Raw genomic sequence first — 16,978 nt, 5'->3', positions numbered from 1 at the left:
TAACGTCTCGTTTTCGCACATTACATTCTCGAATCCGACAAATTGAAGTGCGGAAATGAAGTACGCCCGGCCTCGGTCATTAAACTGTGTCGCGACGAGTTAACAGCTAAGTGAACAAGATGCCGTTCGACGTTTATTCCTCGATTATGAACAATATCGCATATATCGAAACTGGCTGCAATTTCCTGTCGCGTATCAGTAACAACGCTGTGCAAGAGCCTTTATATTCCTCAGCAAACTAGGTCAAGAAGGCAAACGCATCCTCGCACTACTACATTACTTCGTGTCAAAGTAACCTATAGAATAGAACTTCATTCTCCAATTCAGTATTCCTTCAGTACAGAATGTCTCGAGGGATTAAACTAGAAATAAATATAAAATTAATTGCAAAAAAAACCTGAAAGTTAAATTTTCTATAGGAAAATCTAATTATCTCCTTTTTTTTTAACCGGACGTTATTAATTGTATTAGTTACTTAAAGTGATCAAAAATATTGCTATAATATACATATTTTAGCAGTAGCACTTGCTTCCTGTATTTGTTTTTTCATAATAAAAAGTTAAATTGTTATTTTCTGAATTTTTTTTATTTTAAATTTTTGTAAAATATATGTTACGTAGATGATATATTATATTTTATGTAATATAATTTTAATAATATATCGTTAAAATATCACCAAAAAATACATATATAAAAGAAAAAAACGATCTATTTAACATAAAATTCTCATCATAAAATTGTTTAAAAAATGAACAGACAAAAATAAATGGAAATTATTAAATTTCCATTTATTTTTTGCTGTTTAATCATTATTATTATGCGCATATATCTGCCAAGATATTTTGAATTTTTACCAACATTTAACCCAACATTTGTTTAACAGTTTAAATTGCAATTTCTAAAATAAAATCGAGTAAAACACATAAATTACTGTTACATACAAGAAGAGCAAAAAAAAATTGCTTACCGTGAAAATTTAACTTTTCTATTTTTCTTGTATTTATTGCATGCATGCATGTACGTCGTAAATATATCGTCGGCAGAATTATTTAACGACCATAGCTTACCATTTTTAAGGAACATAGCAAGGAGAGTAGGACGGCGTCGATGGAAGAGGAAAAATGCCGTCGGATATGTAAGGTCGTACCTCGGGAAACCAAATGTTTGTGGACAAATCGTCATCGTTTTCGACGAAGAAAATCAATAAACATTCAGCCCTAATGCATCATCCGGAATGAAAATCGTTCTGCACACGCGGACTCTCGATCCTGATCCACAGAATTTTGAATCCTCTATTTCTCGTGGTTGAATGGCAAGCCGGGAAAACTATATACGACATAGAAAAACTCGATCGTTTTCATTGAATTGCGGAATTTCACCAAGTTTTATGTTTCGAGATTCAAACCGCGGGATTTAGTAACGCGAGTCTGTTTTACAAAATGCAAAGCTATCAAGAGAATACCTTTTCCAAATAAGATAAAGAAAAAGAGAAAAGAGCCAATCAAACTTGATACATAAAAGTTAAATATTTTTTTTTTCTTTTACTTACATCAGATTTCTATATATGTCATTTTCAAATCTTTGATATAAAGATTTAAACATTAATTACGAACGGAATAAAATTGAAGTATATATGAGACAGTGAAGTCTAAATTTTCTATGCGACATTAGATAGACTCTTCACTTTGATCTAAAATGTGATATGAAAATTGAAGAACAAGGCCAATACGAAGATTATAAGGATATAGCGAACTAATTGCCTGTAGTTAGCAAAGTCTAAGATTACGAAGTGTTGTAAAACGCAATATACATACAAAATTGTAAAAACATATATTAAAATGTGAGTAACATGAATTCTGAAGACTTACTTTACTTTAAACGATTTTTGTTTGTAAAGAAGATGTATATACAGATCTAATTTGAGAAATAAAAATATTTTATCAAATCAAAAATTTTTTGTATTTATAATTTTTTTTATATAAAAAAATTATTCTTTTACCATGTTCTCTCTCTTCTTTTTTTCTCTTTTTCCTATTTGTTTCATTAATTTAATATTTGTTACGTTTTTGTTAAAATTATATTATATTATTTTGTACTTTTCATTTAAAAAGTATAATACTAAATAATGGTTAAAATAAATATAATTGTACAAAAAAATATAATATAATTTCAGATATTTCGTTGAAAGAGTTAAAATATTAATATTTTCGTGCGCGACAAATCCGACTCAGAGGTATCGTGCGATTTATTCAGATTATTCAATCTACTCGGGAACAGAGAAAAGGATCGAGAAGTGTTACTGCGCAGTTATCTTTGTCTAGGACTTCTTCTCTTTATCCTCGATTTGCATTCTGCGACTGCTTATTTACATTCTGCAACTTCGTATTTAAAATTAAAGTGGAACCACTATCGAATTGCTTGCTTCACACTAATTAAATGTTAACAAAACACGAACATATCTTAAATGCTGCAAACTTTTTTTTGTAAAACAGGCAAAATATCGTCGAGTTTAAGCCTGTTTTACTTTTATATTGTTACATTCACGTTAATTTTTTCACATGAATTTTTTCAATGTATAACAAATTTTCATTATCTTATCGTTAGATCAAACGCGTCCTCTCCCTTTCTCTTAGATCAATAAAACGTGATTTTCTGAAAAACTTTAACTAAATTTAGTACTTAAAATTTTTAATTTATCACTGCAGCACATTGACATCAGAAATATAACGTGATATATTTTCTTACAGTATATACATTGACATAAATAACTTTTTCATATGCTATGTCGCTCATACACGACTTATGCACTTTCTCTTTTCGGTCCATATGAACATTAGATAGCTATAAATCTTAATCATCTATCATGAAATTCGATTTTGTATAGAACATGTGTAGATTAAATTATACGATCATTTTTATTACTGGAAGAGAATCGTAGACGGAGACTTCGGTACATTTTATTCGATCGAGCACGAATAGCTGCAGCGCGTATAAAATGAGATAATTTATTTCAATATGTGATGTATATTGGAAAAAGATTCGTGTAATTTCCCGACGTTCAATATATAACTGTAGTAAAGAGAGCCGGAAACGATTTCGATGTATGTTTAACAATGTATTTTCACGTATTCGTTTCGAGCTTTTGCTCAAAGCATAAAATCTTTAAAAAATTATAAAGAAATCGTAGACTTTACAGGGTGGGTCACCAAAATCCGGATAAATTTCAATTTAAATTTTCTGCTATATTGTGCCTCCACCAGAGACGTCCAAGAAAGCCTGATGCTTTTAATAAACAGTCATATTCTCAAAATGGCCGCGATGTTGAAACCAAGTACGGAGTATAATCGGAGAACGATCATCGAAGGCCTTCGCGCTGGGCGCTTAGCAACGGAAGTAATTCGATTCTTTGGATATTCGAGATCAACCGTGTATTGATATTGTGGCAAAATATATGACTTTAGAACAGTCCAACGAAGGTTCCAGTAGAGGAAGAGTCACTCGAAAGAACGCATCGCGAGTCGTTGAAAGGGCTCAAGCACTAGTTTCAGATAACCCAAGGCAATCGTTGCGAAAATTAGCATCGATTGTTGATGTAAGCGAGCCAACAATGCGTCGAATTGCCGAGGAGGACCTCCGATACAAATCGTACACATTAAAGATACGATAGATGCCCTCTGAGGCTGTCAGGACAAGCCGAATTGCTCGCCTCGGCTCCCATTCTGGCCTCCCAACAGCCCAGATTTAAATTCCTTGGACTATTACGTATGGAGCGTAGTTGAAAGGATCACAAACAAATCGCGGCATCACTACGTGCCTATCGTGACGTCATTAAGGACTGCTATTGAGGACTTGTAACATTCGTCGACATGAACAGCGCTACATTACAGCGTGCGTGCGAACCCTTCAGAGAATAGAGACCATTATTCGAGCTAATGGGAGATAATCGAATAATTATGCTCTGCAGGGAGCTCTCAAATGCTATGTAAAAAGATTTTTTGAATATTTAATTTTTCATTAAAAACATTTTATTTAAAAAAATTGTTCGATTTGTCTGGATTTTGGACGCATCTATATATGACTTAATACTCGCTTGTGGATAATTAATTATAATTAGGTGAATTCAATAAATAGCATTAGTAAGTCGTACAGACCATCTGTCCGACTCAGTAAAAATTAGAAAAAATCGTAAAACTTTAGACTATATAGAATTCAATTATCTTACATAATATTATTATATCTAACGAATTCGAAAAATTCGGAAAAAGGACGGTTTTGAAGTAGTAAATTTAATTATAGATATAGATATCTAAAAATAATTTTGTTGTATCAGTAAAATAAATAAAATATGTACGTTCAAACTAGGGTTGCTAAAATGTCGAAACTTTCTATAGTATTGTTTATCATGATTATTTTGGTGATTTAATCAAATTATTATCAAATCTGTAATTTTTAAATGCTTCAGCAAAATCATTCTTTCCGTGCATATTTTTCAAAATTTATACAGTTAGAATAAAAGAACTTACCAATTTTTATACCGCATATTTTTTCATAAAAAAAAGCCGGACGTAGTCCATCACAGGACGTTTGCATTTCGTCTTACAGTGAATAAATTCTGTCGTCAATACCAGCGTGGATATCCGGTATTGCATCGGTATCACCCGGTACACACTTGGCAGGCTTATGGGCTTTTCAATTTCATTCCTCGCCGAGTGGGTTCCATACGGTGACGCGCGATAGCTATTGCGGGAGCTTTACGTGCACGCCCGTTGAAATTTTTCCGAGACGGCGTTTCAGAGGCCATTATGGCATTCCCATCTCTTGAATGATATCCTGGACGAAAGCGCAATGACGCAAGAGGATGGCTAACGCTATCCATGAGAAATGGAAAAATAATTGGCCGGATGCATACGCCAGTCCGGTTGCATTTCAAGAATATATCACAGAGACCGAGAGAACGTACCATACCATACGCGCAGTTTATTCTACCTTTATTTGTGGTCAATTTTGCTGTATATAAAAATGCTCGGGTTACTCGAGAACAAAATTTTTTAATTAAGTTAATATTGTTACCTTCAGATTGTTATCATAATTACGGAAAATAGGTTTGCGTACATTGTATGGTATTTTTTATTCTGTGGCATAAAAACTAATTAATAAAGAAGATTGAAACTGTTAGCGCTTTTTCGAATGTAAAAAGGATTTTTTATCTCCGAATGAAAAAGGTTTTCGTTGCAAATTTACGCAACGATCTCACGTAAGTTTCACTAAAACATAATCATGTTGTATTACCGTTTATTGAGTCTTGACCGGAAAGCACTCGGTAATCACAATGGTTCAATGCTAAATTGAGAAAGTTTCGGAAAGTTTAATATCCTATATACTCCGCAAGGCCAGTCAACAATAATTCTCGTTACATCTACAGGATGTATCAAAACTCATTTATTTCCTCTAAGTCACAAATGCATCCGATGAACTCGCAGTCGCGGTTTTTCTCAGCAGTTTAACTGTAACTTTCTCATGTTAAACATGAAATATCGTGATTATTTATATATATATATATATATGGCTCTATTAAGATCTAAACTCACTCAATTTAAATTCATTTTGATTTTAAATAATAACATTCCATCCTATCACCTATTATATCACCTATTATATTTAAAATTTAATTAGTTTGTTAATTTTTATTATTAACTAATTGCAAAATCAGAAATCCTATAATATTTTCATTAAAAAATAATAAACTTTCCAAATTGATCAAAAGACTTTATAAAGGAATTTGTAATTGAAAAAGAGATACAACAATCTCTGGTACACTCTGTATATTATGTATACTAAAACACTATGACACAAATGATGTAACCCGGAGAAGGGTAAGGGAGCAAAGTTTCTTAATAAACGTTGACGTCGACACCGCGTGGCAATTCCTTAAGTCGATACAGAAACTCGCTCTTATGAACTGACTTATGAACGGATTAGAAACGAATCCCCGCTTTAATTAAGCTTCGCAGAAATACGTTAAGGGAATCCTAAAATCATCTGTATTACCGACTAAATAGTAATTTTGTATAATAATTACTTTTTTCCTCTTTAACAGATTCGAATATCCTCTTCCAGGATAAAAGTATATTACAGCATTAATACTGTATGTAAAGTGGAGTTTATGCCAGGAACGACAAAAAATTTTTCTTAAAATTTCAATTTCGAAATTTTTTAATCGTTTTCTGCATAAATTCCACCTCACAGACATGTATTAATATGTATATTTTAATCCTGGAAAAGGATTTTCGAATCTGTAAAAGAAATAATTATTATACAAAAATTATAATTTAGTCGGTAATAAAGATGGCTTTAGAATTCTCTTAAACGTGTTAAAAATAGATTATATTTACGTTAAAAAAAAACTTTGAATTTTATATTATTAGCGATCTAATATTGAAAGAAGGGACGTCATTCACTCTTTTTTATAGAAGCTTTTGTTATAAAAATAGGAAGCTAATTAAAACATTGCTGACGTATTGGCAAATTCGATATAAAAAAGATATACATTATTAATATAATGTACATAATATATTAATAATAATAATTACTTTTACAAGAGTTCTGATTCTAACTATAAAACAATCTCCTTTGATGTATACAAAAGCGAATATGTAAATCGAATGAGTCATTATATCGTGATATCAACTTAGTGCACTGTCATTAATGGTTTAATGTCATATTATTATTACCTTTTTAAGTAAACATTTCCGGACATGTGCTTACACAATCTTCTCTTACGGTTTTTTTTTTTTAATGGAATCAAAGTATTGCACATACTATAGAATTGTATTTATACATATATATATGCGAATATATGCATGTGTATATTATATGATATAAAATTAATCTCTATTTTCATATATTTAATTTATATGTTATATAAAAATGAATACTATTGCAAACAACTTATCAGTTAATATATTATGCAGAAATATTATGAAAAAAAAATTTGCCCCCAGAGAGATTTGAACTCTCGACCCCTGGTTTACAAGACCAGTGCTCTAACCCCTGAGCTATGGAGGCTTTCGATTGACACTTCTTTTAATATACTTAAAAGTAACATGACGTAAATCATATTTAATATATTAAACAAAAATATTATTTTAATTGTAGCAGAATTCTCTCTTTTTCATTTAACAAAGTAATATTGTTAATTTAAGAAAATATGAAAGATTTTCGTGCAAAAAAAAAATGTAAAAAAAGAAATCTCAAATACGTTAATTAATATATTTAAATATAAAAATACTTTCATAATATTAAATTTAAATTGTTTATTTTTTAATTTTTTGTATGATAAACAAAGATGTCCAAAGTATTGTATTAAAATAAAATTAATATTACTTTTCCATGTTGTTTATATTACAAAGATATTAAAGGCTTGTTTTAAAAGGATTCCGAGAATTTAAATAAAAGAGAATTTGTTCAAGTAAAATTGCTGTGCAATGAATAAAATTATTCATTTAGGAAAATCATGTCGTAGGATTTCTACTTTACAATGCAGGAACTACTCCAGTTTTTCTAGTTAAAAAAGAATTCGCTAATATATTCTCAGTACCTTTGAACCTTTTCTTTCAGAGCTACGATAAATATTAAATATTTATTTGCATATTTATGAGGAAATATTCACATATGCCGCCACTATGAGTTTGCGTGTTGACGTTCCGCATTTTATTTCGCATTTGCCAGATACTCGGAAATTTCGAATCTGCTGAACTGTCACGTTTCGCTAAAACATTTACTTACGCCATACATTTATTATTTCCGAATCTTTCAATTTGAACGTTTAATCTTTTTTATTTGATTCATTATTAAATCTCAACGACAATATGATAAAGTTCAAGGATTCTAAATAAAGAATAATGTTTAGATATTATAGTATAATCGAAATAATCATATTAAATATAAAAACACATGTGTCTATTCCATTCATAAACGTAATATGAAAAGAACAGTTTTATTGAAGTGTTAGTTTTAGTTGAAGTCTAAAAATTGAATGAGATACAAATCTGAAAATAATTTTATTAGACCATTAAATTATGTGGGACGCTCAAACTAGCCGCTAGAATGTGAAAACTTTTTGCAGCATTGCTCATCACGCTTAAATTTCTTATATAATTATTTTGATGGTAGAACAAAATTATTTTCAGACCTATATTTAGTTAAATTTTCAAAAACCTAATCGTTCTCTCTATACTGTGTACTACATACTGTACTCCAATGAAGTTGTCACTATCATTTTTTTGTAAAGAGATAATTTAGTGTATATTTTCTTATCTCTTCATTTATTCTTATCGCATTTACATAACAATGATATCACTCAAAAAACAGAGTTTTTTAGAAAATGAGTTTGAATGTTTTAAATATTACAAAATTTTGTAATATTAATTTTGAAAATGTAATTTGGTATAATAATTGATTATAGAAGAATAAAAGTATGTCTCTTAAAATATGTTCTTTTTTTGTTTCCGTTCATTTTTTTGTAAGCAATTCCAAAAAGCAAACTTTTTTAGTTATGTCATAGCAAATGAGCAATATGTATATTTGTTCTAAGCCTTTATTGCGTCTCCTCATCTAAAATAAATTAAAAAGAGATATCGATATACTTCAACATTATATTCCTTTTTTAATAAAGTACAGATGCTAAGGTCAATTAAAATAATAAAACGCGCAGTTTATACCTACTACGTCTTTGATTCTATCAGTAAAAAAGAAATGAACCTTTTATTAGGTTGTCCGGAAAGTTCGTGCCGACTAACCTATGTAATTTAATAAATGTATACTAGAATTTAAATTTTTTGCGTTTCAATTTTCCTTCAAAGTCGACACGAACTTTCCGGACAACTCAATACTTATAAATCTTAGGATGACAAACAGCGTGCGATGTAAAAGGCTCGTGAAAAACGCCTTCCATTACTCGTTTTCCGCCAAATAAGCTACGAAATGCGGCGGAGGAAGTCGATGAAGGACAACCCGTCATAATGCAGCCGGTTCTGCTGTGTGCGCAGCCACTGTACCTTTCGCATATCTGGGAAAATGCATCCTTGAGTGCATTCGCCAGACGACAAAGTCCGCCTGCGCGTCGTAAAATCGCTACATCGCTCGCCTATCTTAAGCTGCCGACTTCGCAATGTCGGTGTAAACTTTAAGGGTGAAAGGAGAATAGAATAAAATTTTATACCAGCATCGCTTGAATAAAGTTCAGCTCGCACAAAGGCATTCTTACAGTTACTATTATTGAATGTATTATCACTCATTAAACGTGATTTTCGCAAACTGAAATTTAATTTTTACAAAACGATTTTTTGTAAAAATCGACGATACATCTTATGTCAATCGTTCTTCAGTTTCTTCTACGAAGAAGAATTTTAAAAAAAAAAAGGAAGAAATTGCGCAGTTTCGCAACGTAATTTTTTATGACGCTGTAACTTTTTAGACGCTTGAACGACCGTCTAGGGCATCCTCACTGCAAAAATGCGAAATAGAAAATTATTCAATAATAACGGTTAAGTTTGGAATTAAAAACTTTAACAACCGGAAATTAAGACAGAAGCAAGAAACTAACGAACTACGTTTAAGGACTGATTAAGTTCTGACAGGACTAATTAGAAGCGTTTCGTGCTATTCGTCAACTCGTGAAAATTGTGCTGATTTGATTAATGGCGTATATACAACGTTAAGACGGAAAATGCGTAAAAAAGCGCGATTATTTTGAGTTTATGTATCTACGTTTCATGAAAAAAAATAAAAGCGAAATGAATGCTTTTAGCCGAAGGTGGAAGCGGAAGCATTTGTTTGTTTCGCGTTATAAAGCACGTCGTACATTTCCGTTTGAGTAATCCTTCGTTTTTACTACAAAGCAATTGCTTTGCTTTTCCACGCTGAAGCCTGCAGCCATCTTTTGTCATTACTATCACGTCGGTTAACGTAATTTAATTATCTTTAACGAGGTAACGATCGTAAGGCGAGTTTTTAAATTCATCGATTAATCAATCGCATTATGCACAAATGCAACTTTGTAAAAGTTGCATTTGCACATAATGCGATTAATCAATCGATGAATTTAAAAACTTGCCTATATTTATCTCAATGATTGATCTTTCGAACTCATATAATATATAATTATGACACATCGCGATGCGCATATATTAGTAGAAGATAATTAGAAAGTGAGGTGTAATTTCAAGTATATACCAAGAAGTCAACTACTTCATATAATGTCGTGGTATTTATTTTCACATGTATTGAATATGCTACATGTTTATGTCACTCATCTTCACAACATTATTATAACTTTTTACTGATAAAGAAAGTAAACTTTTTACAAATAATTGGACAAGTATGTTTTTGTTATTAAAATTTATTGGTACAATAATTAATTAATTTAACATTTTATAATTTTTGTTATTAATATTTATTATATATAAATACGAAGGAAATATGAATATTTATACACTGGAAAAAATATTTCTAAATTTTAGTAAATTATTTGTTTGAATAGTACTAACTAAATATTTATTAAATATGAAGATATATCTCTAATACAAGAACTATTAATTTGATTTTACTAAATAAATATTTATTCAATAAAAAAAGTAAATAAACGTTTAGCTGGCACTATTCAAATAAATATTTATTAAAATTTAGTACTTTTCCCTAACAAATACAATATTTTGCATATGCTTTTAACTATTTAATTAATTAATTGTGATTGACACTGTGTCACACTTGATGCCGATTTGAATAATTTTTTTATCTATAAAGTAGTTTAAGATTAAGTGGAAATGAAAGGTCAACTCATAATCCAACTTTTGTTCTCTTGAATGAGGATGCAAGTGCATTTCCTAATATCCTCCGCATATTCCATGGCATCCTGGAGTGCCTGCTATCAAAATCCAGAAAGTCCTCGTCAACTACGATCGTCCGAATGATTGTTTCACAGCACGATCATGCCGATCTATCCCGCTTTGATAGTTGCACGCCTATTGCCATATATTATCATCAATATTATTCTAATCATCTCTATATGTTGATGAATGTTTGATTATAAACATCGGCAGTTGATGCGTTATAATCATGAGACGAACGATCCGCATTACAAGATGCAATTTTCTACTTACAGGGGAAATTAGCATCGCATAACAGACATAATCAAGGACGTGGCATTAAAATGCAGCACAAAATGCAAATACGATTTTGTTGTCGATATGTTACACTCGCTACCGAGAGACACACGAGGTCGAAAAACAAATCTATCAGGATGTAATGGGGTATAATGATAAATCTCTGATAATGTAGGAGGTTTCATCCTCGTTCACGCCTGTTATGAAATGTGTTTGTGCGAGGAAGATTGCATATGTATCTCAAAAATCATTTGGTTCATTCAAGCAGATGTATCGTTCATTTGCTTTAACAATGATATAACTAAAAAAATTGATTTTGTTTAGTTGCTTGCAAAAAGAGTGAATTAACATAAAAAAGAAAAGAAAAATCATATTTTAAAAGTATTTTCATTTCTCTATAATCTCATTTATATCAAAGTTGCATTTCAAAATTAAAATTACAGAATTTCAAATGATTTAAAATATTTAAAATCTTTTTTGTGGAAAACTTCGTATTTTTTACTTGTATCATTGTCGTTATAATAAATGTACGACTATTTAAAGCTGGTGCTTTAAATAGTGTATTCATCAAACTAGAGCAATTGCGATCAATGACACAGTTTCATATATTAGAGATGCCGTAATAAATAGAAACTGTATACAAGATGCTTGATTTTATTATAATGTATTTTAATAAAAGATCTTTTTATATCAATATTCCTCGGATTGATACGCCGAGACACGAATAACTTCTCAAATTAAAAATAATTGAGAAAATAAAAATCTTTTCATAGATAAGAGCCGCAGAAAATATATAGAAATAAATAATAGAATATGATTCTTCATCGAAAATTCACTATCAAGATAAGCTCAATTGGATTATTTAATAAAATTTTAATTTCAGAATCAATTATAAATTATATATTATATAAATTTATATTAAAATAAATTAAAATTGAAAGATCGTAAATAAAAAATTATCTATCAATGCATATTGAAAAAAAGATATTTCAAAATTTATTTGTGAGAAATTTATCTCACTAAAGTACATCTAAATACGGTGAAATAAAATTTTATTCTTAGCAAATAAATCGTCTATTTTATTTTTTTTACAATTAATGATATTTCACAGAAATAAATATTTCATTACCATAATTAAATTTTTTCATAACTAACTTTTTCATAATACATATCAAAGAAAACGTTATAAGTAACATTTACTTCGCGATATTTCGATTTATTTTTATTTCAATGCACATAGCTAAGAAGATATCTATATCAAGCTCGTTAAACCCATCATTATGATCGGATAGAAGTGAAATGTTATCTATTCGGAAAATATTGGAAACAATAAAATACGTACTGAAACACCACGAGTTGCTTCGGTAGGCGATCCAGAATGATGACGCATCGATTCGAAGTCAAAAGTTTACGTTATCCAGCTCACGTGTGAGTTTCAGAGTGATCTCCAGGGTGGAGGTGTCACTGTGCCACTTGGCGGAGGATGCGTTGGGATCCACCGAATGTGGTGTCGGTAGGTGCAGCCGGTATCTGGTGGAATCGCGACTGATTTTACGCATCGGGTAGATTTACAGCTTCGTAAAATTGTCAAAGAAGGGCGAACGCTCGTCTCCATCAGAATCAAATGCGATTTCGACGGAGCGGGAACGAGCTTCACTCTCCTTCTGTCACATAGGTCACACTAATAAATTCCCAATCGTGGTCACCTCACCTTGGACTGCGCACGTCGATCGCCTCGGATTCCACGGAGAGCTCCACTTTTTCCCGCGTTTCCTGGGGCAATTTCACCAGCACTGACAGCCACTCACAGGACGCCGTGCTCGGCGTTTTAAAGCCCATCTAAATAACAATTCGTCCGTCTTCAAGGCTGCGATTCACACGTAACGTGTCGAGTGAAATGAATTCTCTTTCGACATTTCGCGAAGTCACTGGAAGTCGCTTTGCGAGAGAGAATAATCGAGAGACTCTAGACACGTGTTATCTTGGCTCTGTTGCTTTATTGCGCCACATTTCTTTAGCGATAATTCTATTTTTCCAGGAAAATTGCATATATTTTAATTTTTAAAGCGCAATTCGAAAACGGTATATATTTTCATTTTTTTATGTTTAAATTAAATTCGCATCTTATTGTTTCATTTCTTTATGCTTTTCTTCGTTAGTTTTTATTGACTTTGAAGTATGAAAATTTTATTGACTTGCAGCATATATAAATTTTGATCTTTGAAGAAAATACAGATTCATCATTTATTTTCATCATTTTTTTTTCAGATTTATCATTTATTTTATTTTATTCTCATACATAAAATATTCTCGAACTTTTAAAAAAAAAATACAATAGAGATACAGAACTTCAAATCGAACGATCGATCATTTATCATTAAATCTACGATAAAAATAAACTATGATATGTTGTATGTAGTTCATTCTTATTCATATTCTTATATGTTCATACATATCGTAATTTATTCTTATCATAGATTTAATGATAAATGATGGATCATTCGATTTGAAGTTCTGTATCTCTATTGTATTTTTTTAAAAGTTTGAGAATATTTTATATATAAGCACAAGTAATAAATCAAATAGATGGTAAATCTGTACATTTCTTCAGAGATGAAAATTTTTATATTTATAATACGAGTACTGAACGTTTCATAACGCTCAAAATTGTATCAAAGCCTTATTTAATTGTTACCAAAAAGAAACTCACTCCTAAATAAACATCTTCAGCTGTCACTGCCTGTTTAAACTTCATCTCGTATTCGGGCGACTCTCTAGGGTCGTAATCCTGCAAGCTCTGAGTGTCGACTGCCTCTGAGGGATGCCAAATATCGTCACCCTTGCTTTGTAGAGGTGCATGAGGTCCCGAACGATTCTGGGAAGAGTCCTGAGAAAGGTCACTTGACGCGCCAATGTCACCAGGTCCTTGTAAGCAAATATTTCATTAACCATCTTGTCGAGCATTTCGTTTTTATTCCACACAACTAATAACTAATAACATTACATTGTCTCGAGAATAACGCATGATAACATCACCCAAAGGCGGCGCGTAAGCTGTTTAACGGTAATTTAAAAACGGATATGTAACGATGATTTATAATTAAACGTAACTGCGAATTGAAAATCGCACGAGTCGTATTAAAATTAATGATTGACAGCGCAAAATAACTTGCAGCGTGGATTGCTTCATTGGTTGCTACATCGGATCATTTATAAAGCGTTACGTCGATAATATTACCGGTTTGCCAAGAGGAAATCGAAATATGCATATAAAACTTGCGGTACACGTTTAATTCTCATCGCAATTATCTACGATCCTAATAAGAGGGAGGATGTAATTCTGCTATGAACGTATTCAAAGGATTCAACTTCCTCGCTAAATTATTTTTATTTTTTCATTTTTATAATTAAAAAAAAACAACTTTACTTTTAACTTTAAATAAAAATAAGATATTTTTTTTTCTCCGTTACGACTATATAATTTCGGAAACTTCCATTAGTTATAACTTTAACAAAGTGTCATAATTTTAATAATATTTAATAAAGTTTCTCATCTAAGAGGTCATTCTTTTTTACATTTTTTTAAATTCTTTTTCTGAGGAAGATGATCGTGAATATTTTGTATATAATAATATATAATAACAGTTGTAATATTATAAAGAACTATATATTTCACCTTTTATATAAATGTATTTTGCATAAATATATTTAATATAATATATTTGATATATAAATGTATTTTTTTTAAATTATGACTTTAAATCTTAATATTTTTTCTATTCAAAATCAGGAACGAGAAGGAGATATTCTAAGTTCTAAAATATTTAGAAAAGCAATTCATTAATGCAAAAAATGTTGTTTATACGATAACAGAAATCAGAATTGAGAAACTCTCTTCTCCGAAAAAAATCCTAAATACATTCATGAATTTTACGCTACACGAAATACTTAAGAAACAAGCATTATAAAAAATTCTTTTTATCATTTCGTTCTCGCGAGCTTCAAGTTTATGCGAATAAAAAATGTAAATTAAATAATCAAAAATACGCGAATAATAAACGCTCGCGCATACGAGTGCGTATGGAACTGTTTGTTAATTAATTTTCGCCAGGCTAAATAATATCCCGAACAATACATCGAATTAAACGTAACGATACAACGAGATTTTCAGTTCGGGAACACATCGCTTTACCCGGCTTGAAATTGCACAGGGGAAATTAGTCGTCGCGCGACGCCGATTGTTTTAACAGTATGCAACAATTTTGCCGGGTGTACCTCCATAATTAATCAGTCGTAAAACGTAAACTCACCCAATTTCCTCGCACCCGCCTGCGGTAGATCGTCCTCGCTGTCGGAGTCCTTTGATGGACAAATTAAATTTTGGAGAGCCTGTAAATCCGTCGGACTCAAATAGCTGTCCATCGTGAATATTATATACGATATCGTGAAAGTTTACCTGACGCTCACACTTTCTCTACAACGCATAACAAATTAACGTCGCTATGACAACGAACTCGTGGTTACTCGATAAGGTGGTCCGATTAGAAATTGACTCGGTCGAAAAATTCCGTTTGATGTCGCGCGGCGTCGAAACTATTTGTTTATTAAATTGAATATGCAACAACCGTTCCCTCGATCGGAGAACAATTTCAATCATGTGTTATGGAGACAAAAATAAAAAATGGTCGAAAGTACTATATAGCTGTGATACGTTTGGTGATTTGTTTAAATTTAATTTAACTTCAACTATTTTTATTGTGTAATTAAAAAATATAAAAATACATATAAAAATATATATAAAAATATAATGTATATCCTACATGTATGTACAATGGACATTATACATAGACATCATACATACATACATGTATAAAAATAGATAGAATATAAGCAAAACGTATAAATAGAGTATCTGTGAAGTTAGCACGGCATTTTATTAATTTTCAAAAAACAATAAAACAATTGTTCCGGTAATAGCATTTTCCATTGTTCTACTGTTCTTTCAAAAATAATAAAATTTTCTACATTTTTTATATCAAAAAATCAAAAATAAAGAAATGCCATGCTAACTTTATATTCTAGCATGGCATAATTTCCTCTAAAGTACCAGATGCCATCGAATATTAGGACATCTGTTAAATATTCCCGTTTTTTTAAGCTAGATTGATTATTATATAATGTTTCAGAACAAAATTTTAACAATTAATAATTTTTACACCGATTAGAATATTCATATACTCCACGGAAATGTGTCGACCCGATAATTTTGGGCATTTTTGACAGTATAGCTCTTCTTTTGCTCGAGTTCTATATGAATAAATCATTATCAAAAGTTGTTCTATTTTATAAATATTTTTTAAACAACTTTAACTATCGCTACCAGCATATCACTTAGCGGAAATATATCGTGCTGATTAATTTTAGTACTTCTGGCGGTAGTTCTGAGTTGTTCCGCTTAAATAAATTATTATCAAAGGTTGTGCCGCCTTATAAATATTTTTTACATAATCTTAACTATCGCTACTAGCACGTCACTTGGCGGAAATGTGTTGTACTGATTAATTTTAGCTCTTTTGACGATAGTTCTGAGTTATTCCGCTTAAATAAATTATTATCAAAGGTTGTGCCGCTTTATAAATATTTTTTACACAATCTTAACTATCGCTATTAGCACGTCACTTGGCAGAAATGTGTCGTGCTGATTATTTTCAACACTTCTGGCGGTAGTTTTGAATTGTTTCCGCTCGAATATACAAATAAATTATTATCAAAGATTGTTTCGCCTTATAAACACTTTTTACACAATCTTAACTATT

General features: G+C 30.9%; 1 protein-coding gene and 1 non-coding gene across 2 annotated transcripts; both read right to left on the bottom strand.

Annotated features, from left to right (window-relative positions):
- Positions 1-6,992: 6,992 nt before the first annotated feature.
- On the bottom strand, positions 6,993-7,065 carry Trnat-ugu. The gene has a single exon. It is a non-coding gene; the product is annotated as a tRNA-Thr (tRNA).
- A 5,497-nt stretch (positions 7,066-12,562) lies between these two features.
- On the bottom strand, positions 12,563-15,584 carry LOC105627142 (protein PIH1D3). Its single transcript, XM_012208429.1, has 4 exons — positions 15,473-15,584; positions 13,873-14,087; positions 12,874-13,001; positions 12,563-12,692 (listed from the first exon to the last, which is right to left on the bottom strand). The coding sequence occupies exons 1-4, from the start codon at positions 15,582-15,584 to the stop codon at positions 12,563-12,565; spliced, it is 585 nt and encodes a 194-aa protein (XP_012063819.1).
- Positions 15,585-16,978: the final 1,394 nt, after the last annotated feature.

This window comes from Atta cephalotes (genome assembly GCF_000143395.1).
Source record: "Atta cephalotes unplaced genomic scaffold scaffold00008, whole genome shotgun sequence".
Taxonomy (NCBI): Eukaryota; Metazoa; Arthropoda; class Insecta; order Hymenoptera; family Formicidae; genus Atta; species Atta cephalotes.
Note: the sequence above shows the minus strand (reverse complement) of the source record. Positions and strands in the feature narration are given on the sequence as shown.